Raw genomic sequence first — 7879 nt, 5'->3', positions numbered from 1 at the left:
GCTCCCTTAGTCCTTTCACTCTATTCAATTAAACAACAGAGTTTCTAAATTCTTTCTATTTTCAACTCCGACCGATAATTCCCTTGTACCAACTTTCACATTAATTGTACAGAACACTATTTCGAGCATGTTATCAAATATATAATCACTTCGTAATTGACTTTGATTTCTCTTACTTCGTTTTTCATCTATTTACGCTGGCGCACATCGAGCACAATATCTATTTAGGCTGGCGCATATCGACACAATAGTTACCAATCCCTTCCAACTTTTAATTTGCGAGATAAGTATTACCTTATGATCGAAGATTCTAAAGTCCTAGATAATTTTTTACCAAAGCATACAAGAAACCAGAAATTAAACTAATTAGTCATTAGTAATAAACCGTACAGACTAGGGATAACATAACCCCTTACATAAGGCACAACAGATTTTTACAGAACTAAGAAGCACACCAAAACGCTGCTACCTAATCTAGGATTGGACTCGACAACGAAACAGATTAAACTCAGTAATACATAAAACAGCTTTAACTCCAAGACCATATACTCCAAAACATTTTAATTAAGAGGTGCTAAACTTGGATTCATCAATGTCAACGCCTTCTTCAGCGGCACGTTCACCACCAGATTTTTCAGTTGTACTAAGTCCACCTTTTCGACCCATTTCTTGGTACCCTTCTCTCCCTATTTGCTCTTTCCTTGTCTGTCCTCCTTTTTGTCCCAACTCTTGGTACCCTTCTGTTCCTAGCTGTTCCTTTCTTGTTTGCCCTCCTCTGCTCCTCCCTTCATTCAATTCAACAAAATCAAACATCATTAGCCAATAAAGTGCATCTCCTTATCAACTTAAATAAGATGATATTTCAATACTTGTTGTAGCAATATACTGGGTCCTGAAGAACTACTTATAGATATCTTTCAAGTTTCAATTAATACTTGGAGTGTAGAAATTTCTTTTACTCTTATTAATTAGCTAATTAAGTAAATGAAAATATGGACAGTCTTAACAATTTAAGCTTTTTAACTTACAGTTCACATACAAATAAAAAGAAGTAGAAGATCTAGCTAGTTAAGCTTAACCTTCAGCAAGATGCTCTTGAGCTTCAAGGCTCTTGCCACCAGTGCCACCAGGAACCACCGTCTCTCCTTGTCTAGCTCTTGCATCAAGTTCTGAACGTTGTTGTTGCCCTGAAGCCATTATTGTTTCTGTTTTAGCAAGTCCTAGAAAAACCTTCTAAAACTATTGAAATGTTCCCTCAAAGTATAGTTTTAAGCCTTTTTGTTAAATTTTCATGCAGTGCAGAGTCACATTTGCATGAGATATCTATATATAAAGAATTTTAGGTTGGTGAGGAGGCAGATGTTGGAAGTACGTGGCGAAAAAAAGGACAAGATAAAGACACGCGGTGGCTTGCACCATAACAATGCTGGCAGATGGAGGAGACACGAGTCCACTGTACAATATTTCGAGCGCATGCAACTGCATCTTCCCGAATTTCTCCAATATTGTGGCGGTGTATAATGATACTCTTCTATTGTCACTTCAACATTTTTCAGTCCGTTAAAAAAAAAGTAAATACAAAATATAGTTTATTTAAATTACATCTATTAAATTTTTTTAAAAAATAAATATTATTAAAAAATAACTACATTTTTAATATTAAGAGTATAAAATAAAATAACAACATACCCAGAATTATACCACACCATGAGGTTTGGGGAGGGTAGTGTGTACGCAGACCTTACTCCTACCTTGTGAGGATAGAGAGACTGTTTCCAGTAGACCCTCGGCTCTAAAAGCATAAGCACCACATTAATGAAAATATAGACAAGAAGGGACAATACCAAAAATCCATATAAAAGCAGAATAAAAATAACAAGATAGTAAGGTAATCAACAATGAAAGAAAACAACGGTTAGTCATAAAAACCTACTACCAACAGAAAGCGAGACTGCGTACCAATACTACTGTTATGAACACTCAAGACTACTTACTCTACTACCCTAATCCTCAACCTCCATACCTTCCTATCAAGGGTCATGTCCTCGGTCAGCTCAAGATGCATCATGTCTTGCCTAATCACCTCTCCCCACCGCTTCTTTGGCCTACCTCTGTGAGCACGTGATTTTTGTTGTCGCGACAATCATTCCAAAAGGAAACGAAAATAATAGTAATTGGTCTTGCTGTACAATTTCTGGATTTTTACGTGGCACTTTGTTAATTATATATGATTTTGGCCCATTTTTTATTTTTATTAAAACAAAATACAAAAATGTGTGTCATGTGCAGTTTGAACCGTAATCCGTTTATTAAATAGAAAAATCATAAATATGCATTTTTGTCCGTGATTGTTGTTTTGTTTAATTTTGTTTGCTTTAAATATTTTAATATATGTGTGCAAATAATTGTATTAAGTGTTTAATTAATGGATTTTTAATTTGATTTACTTAGGTTTTGTTTTAAAATAAAAAAATAAATAAATAAATATAATAAAAAAGAGAGTGCAGAATTGTGTTGAAATTAGTTTGGGCCTATTTTCGTTTTAATTCAAGGTCCAAAATCAAACCCAAAACCCCATGTGTACCCCGTCCACACTAGCTGACATCCAGAGCGTCCAAACGACGTCGTACTGATCGAGTCTGATCTAGGCCGTTGATCCCAGATTGATCAACGGCCAAGATCACTTCCCCATAACCCATGATGAACCCGACCCATTCCACCCGGACCGACCCCAACCCTTTACACTTGAAACGACACTGTTTCCCGTTAGCTGAAGGATCCTGGTCCTTCATCGTGTCTCATCCAACGGCCAGGATCCATCTATCCACTAACTATATAAGCCTATAACCATTACCCCACGCCCCATCCAAAGACCCCCCTTACCTTTCATCGTCTTCACAGAACCCCGGAACCCTAGAGCCGCCCCCATCTCCCTTCACCAAAACCCGGCGGCATGAACGCCGGTGACCTCCACCTTAATACCATAGGACCGCCTCACCCCCCTGAACATGGATCTGTTGACCATTTAGTTCGAATCATCCCTTAGGTTCTCGAATCTTCATTTGAAGATTCGAGCAAAACTCGATCCACACCGATGCACCCCAGTTTCATACCAGATAGTCCCCGGACCTCCCTCGTGACCAAACCATGCTTGGTTTGGTCCGAATCTAACCATGGAAGCCCAAGTCCCAAATCTACCATCTACGAACCATAGAAACCCCAAGCCTGGTCCGTGTCTGTTTAAGCCAAGAGATTAGGGTCTAATGGACCTTAATCGAAGTGTTTCTCATTTGAGAAACACTTCGATTAAAGTCCGTTCAACCTTGAGAAGGGTTTGCTCAAACACAAGCTGATTTTTCTGATTTTTCTTTCAAAGATTTTAAGGTAAGTTGTTTTCTCTTCTTTATTTCAGTTCGTGTATTTGTTAAAGGTCTATTCGTATGGCCAAACGTCTTGTTTAATTTGTGTTTTGAATTTTACCAACTGTGTCCTGTCCACCTTTCCTGAACCTATGTGTTTGATTAAGTCCTTCTTCTATTCACTGATAATGTGTATATGTGTATGTGCTGTGCAATTAGTTGAACTTCAAATTTGACTGATTAACTGATTCCTCGAGTACAATTTTGCTTAGTCAGTACAATTCGAATCATGTGTTCGATACTGTTAAATGTCTGATCATGGTTTCGATGGTACATGTTATGATTAGTATAGTCGAGTCGACATATGTCGTCAATTAGTTTCAGTTGTCCGAACAATAACCAATTGACCTACTTCTGTTAAGCATTGCCTGAATCAATTAGGAACTGAGTTTAGTTACTTATAGTTGTTAATTTGATTTCAGAAATCTAAGGTTTGGTCTGTAATTGCAATCTGAATTGATGGCATGTGCACTTGTGCACAACATGTGCATAAAGGCCCCTTTTGAATTAAAATAGTTTGACAGCATATGCTGTCAGATTACATTCTGCTGCCCATATTCTGCTTTAGTTTCAGAAATAATAAACCTTACTCAAAAGGTAAGTCTGCCAGGGAATATCATGGGGGTGTGTTTTTATTTAAATAGTAAGTGGAAACTGAAAAGAAGATAGCACATGAGAGGGGTGTTCTGATTGTCTAACAGGCTGTTAAAGGGCTGATTTTAGGTTTATAAAAGGGAGAACTTCCATCAGTTTAGGGGGACAGACATAAAAAACTCAGATTGAATATTGAGAGCTGAGTTCTGAAAAACAGAAAAACTGGAGAAAGAATTCTTTTTGATAGCTCAAATAGATTTCAAGACTGAAAATTGAGATCGGATTTTGAAAAGAAAGGAGATAGTGAGAGGGATATCACAAAAATCAGAAACTGTTTTCTTCCTGCTGTTTGTTCGATTCTTAGTTTGTTCAAACTGTTCAAATCAGTTCTGTCTTCTTTCAAGTATCGGCTAGTCTATTGTTTGGTTTGTATTGTTTGTTTCTCCTGGAATTGGATTGCCTGGATCTCTGTTTCTATGCTACTGGTTATTGCTGTCTTTCTGCCATTTTTCTATCGGCTCTAACTGTATCTTGCACTGGGAGTTGTTCTATTTGTTACCTACTATTACTGCTGCTGTTTCTGTTGCCATTGTCACTCTACTGACTTCCCTTCTTCTTCGATTGTAAGCATTCCCAGGTACACACTCCTGAAACCTTGTTGGTTGAAAGTTTGAAGTTTGAAGCAGAAATAAAGAAATGAACATCTATTTACTTTACAATCCTTGTGTTCAAAAGTAGTTTGAATGGTAGCTTGGTCTGTATTTGTTTAAGTTAGTTCCAACCACGATTGCTCTGTATGAATTATGCACATCTTGATTGACATATCAGATAATATTGTTTATTAGATCCGACGTATTTTCAATGTGTATAACCATTAGGTTTCGATTTAGCTATGACAGTATAATATAGAATCGTGGCAAGCATCTGTATGTATTTTATCTAGACTTTTGAACTGTCAAATCTGTTATATTTGGTTCCATTTAATTTCAAGATAAATGTACCCCAAGCTAATTCTCATGTGGTGTTACGTTAACAGGATGGCCATGTATGCCAACCCTCTTGTTAGATTACTTGTTCCTATATAGGTTCGATATGGGTTTCGATATAGATTCACTGTTTCGAAATAATGTGACTACTTTTTGAGTTCAATTAATAGTAGTTTTCCTAATAAACAACTGATTTCATTTATAAAGCCCAAATGAGTTAGTTTTAAAATTCAAACTGGAAGGTCGTTTAATGTAAATTTAGTGTACGTTATTAGTTTGCTTGCAATCCCCCTTAGTAAATTAACAAAGCTCATTCACTCCTTGAAGACAAGGCATGAGGTAATTCTCATCTCATAAACAACCAATTAGGTAATCAAACAAAATTCGGATTCGTTAAACATAGTAGATATTTAGTATGTAGTTGCTTAAACAAGTAAGTTTGGTCTTTCCCTTTTATTTTTTAGAGACAAATATAATAGAAATGTAGTCGCTTTAGGATATCCTTTTTCTAAAAAATAATGAGACGAGCCTCGCCAAATAAAAATGCAAATTGCGGGGCCCTCAATAACTAACAATAATAAATATTTAGAATTCAGGACAGGCCGTTTAGTGAATCTCATGGCCTTCTCCAAAAATAATAACGCGTTAGACTCTTTAGGCGCGACTTAATTAAATTATATTCTTAAATTCGGGTGCACATTGATGTGACCCAAATCCAAATCTCAACGGAGTCAAAATGTGTTGACGATCACGGGTGCATTGATTGTGACGTGGTTCGAGATGCATTTTCACGACGTTGCAATTCTATAAAAATAAATGATAATAATAAAAGCGATTTAAACTTAATAAAAGCACATAAGTCACAACATGTATTTAAATCAGATATTTAGCCATTATAACAATTTAAGCGACCGTGCTAGAACCACGGGATTCGAGGGTGTCTAACACCTTCCCTCGGGTCAACAGAATTCCTTACTTAGAATTTCTGGTTCGCAGACTTCATTTGGAAAAGTCGAAAATTTCCTCGATTTGGGATTCAAGATAAACCGGTGACTTGGGACACCAAAAGCCAAACCTTTCCCAAGTGGCGACTCTGAATTAAAATAAATAATCCCATTTCGAATATTGTCACTTAAATTGAAAAAACTCACCTCGCGCATTTAACCCTTCGGGGGCGGGCGCGCAAAAAGGAGGTGTGACAGCTCTAGCGACTCCGCTGGGGATCTTTAACCCAGAACCACTGGTTCAGGGTTCAAGAATTCGAGCTTAGAACAATTGTTATATTTGGCTTTATTATCTGATCTTTATTACATGTTTTTGCATAACGTGCTAAATGTTGTCTTTTACCGTTTTGATATTATCTGAACTGTATATGAACTGTGCCGAACCCTTCTCTCTTCACCTCCGGGGAGAAGCTCGCTGGTCGAGGCTCCCTATTCTGTTAGTGTCGATACCTGAAATAAGAAAGAGGACGGATAAGTTACGAAGCCGGACGGCCTTTTGGTTCCCAGTAAGTTGCCCCTCCTCGACTCGAGTTGTCCGCTCGGGTACACAGTCTAGGACACCTACCGAGGTTATAAACCCAGTATAACGAAACCTCATGCCGGATCCCTAGTAGGACCGCTTATCTGCATCATGTTGCATTTGACATAGGGGACTCAACACAGGGGTTGGGTCCGTCTAGGACAGACAACCTGGAATGAAAAGACCATCCTGCTGCATCCCGTTTGTTCTGCGCATCTATTTGCTTCAGATCTGCATGTTGACCGGTTTCCGAAAAATTTTCAAAAAAAAGAGAATAGCAGGGTAGGGAGATAATTGCTTATTCTTTTTGAAAAAAAAAAAAACCATGTCCGAGTAATGTCAAACCTAACCGGAATTTTCTAAAATATGTAAAAAAAAATGATGAAAAAAAAAGCTTGTTTTTCAGTTTGACTATTCCTTTTAATCACTTTCAAAATTCAAAAAAAAAATATAAATAAAAAATCAAAAAAAATATAATAAAAATTTTGTTTCATTTGTAGCACCTCTTTAAAAGATTTTCAAAATTTCAAAAAAAAGAGGAGGTTTAAAATGTGTAAATATTTCCCTGGTCTCCTTTTAAATAATAAAATGAAAAAAAAAACATATAACAAAATTTCAAAAAAAAAAAAAAAACAGTGATTCTTCTTTAAAGGGCTTTATTTTTGTTTCCCCTATTTTGATCCGACCGAACTACGCCGGTTTGATTCTCGCACGGGGTGAGATACGTAGGCAACCCTCGTCGGATCCAACCTCCCGTTTTTGCAAAAAAAAAAGTCTCTAAAAGAAAATCTAGATAATTTTAATTTTTGAGTCTAATAAAGTTTATCACCCTAAATAAATGTACAGGATGAGCACGATACAAAACGAACCGTTTTCAATAATGACCAAGATCCCTTTTGAGTTGCGATTATGGTGGAACGACTTAGGCAAGGAGGGGCAAGGCAAAGTGAGGAAATATCTGAAAAATCTCCCGGATTTACTAGACATTCAGCCTCGGGGCGATATTATCAGATCATTGGTCACTTACTGGGATTCGGCGCACAATGTATTTCATTTCTCAGACTTCGAGCTCACCCCGACTTTGGAAGAAATAGCGGGATACATTGGGGGTGATGAAGCTCCGTTAAGGTTCAAATACTTGATTGCACCTAGGGCCGTCACGGTACACCGGTTTCTGGATTTTTTGAAAATACCCCGAACATTTCACCATCCAGATCTTGCCAAAGGTTTCTGCAGTCTCCATCTCATGTATGCTAGATACGGTCATGAGGGCGGGTTCAATAAGCCGGATTTCAAACTGTGTAGTAAAGGCAACCGACAAAAGTGGGACGAACACAGGCAGTTAGCTTTTATGAC

The 7879-nt window shown here is 37.4% G+C and overlaps 1 protein-coding gene across 1 annotated transcript; it reads right to left on the bottom strand.

Annotated features, from left to right (window-relative positions):
• Positions 1–564: 564 nt before the first annotated feature.
• Positions 565–1239, bottom strand: LOC104213795 (carrot ABA-induced in somatic embryos 3). The gene is made up of 2 exons (XM_009763340.2): positions 1080–1239; positions 565–785 (listed from the first exon to the last, which is right to left on the bottom strand). The coding sequence occupies exons 1-2, from the start codon at positions 1195–1197 to the stop codon at positions 565–567; spliced, it is 339 nt and encodes a 112-aa protein (XP_009761642.1). The 5' UTR covers positions 1198–1239.
• Positions 1240–7879: the final 6640 nt, after the last annotated feature.

The sequence above is a fragment of the Nicotiana sylvestris genome, chromosome 7 (assembly GCF_000393655.2).
Source record: "Nicotiana sylvestris chromosome 7, ASM39365v2, whole genome shotgun sequence".
NCBI classification, from domain to species: Eukaryota; Viridiplantae; Streptophyta; class Magnoliopsida; order Solanales; family Solanaceae; genus Nicotiana; species Nicotiana sylvestris.
Note: the sequence above shows the minus strand (reverse complement) of the source record. Positions and strands in the feature narration are given on the sequence as shown.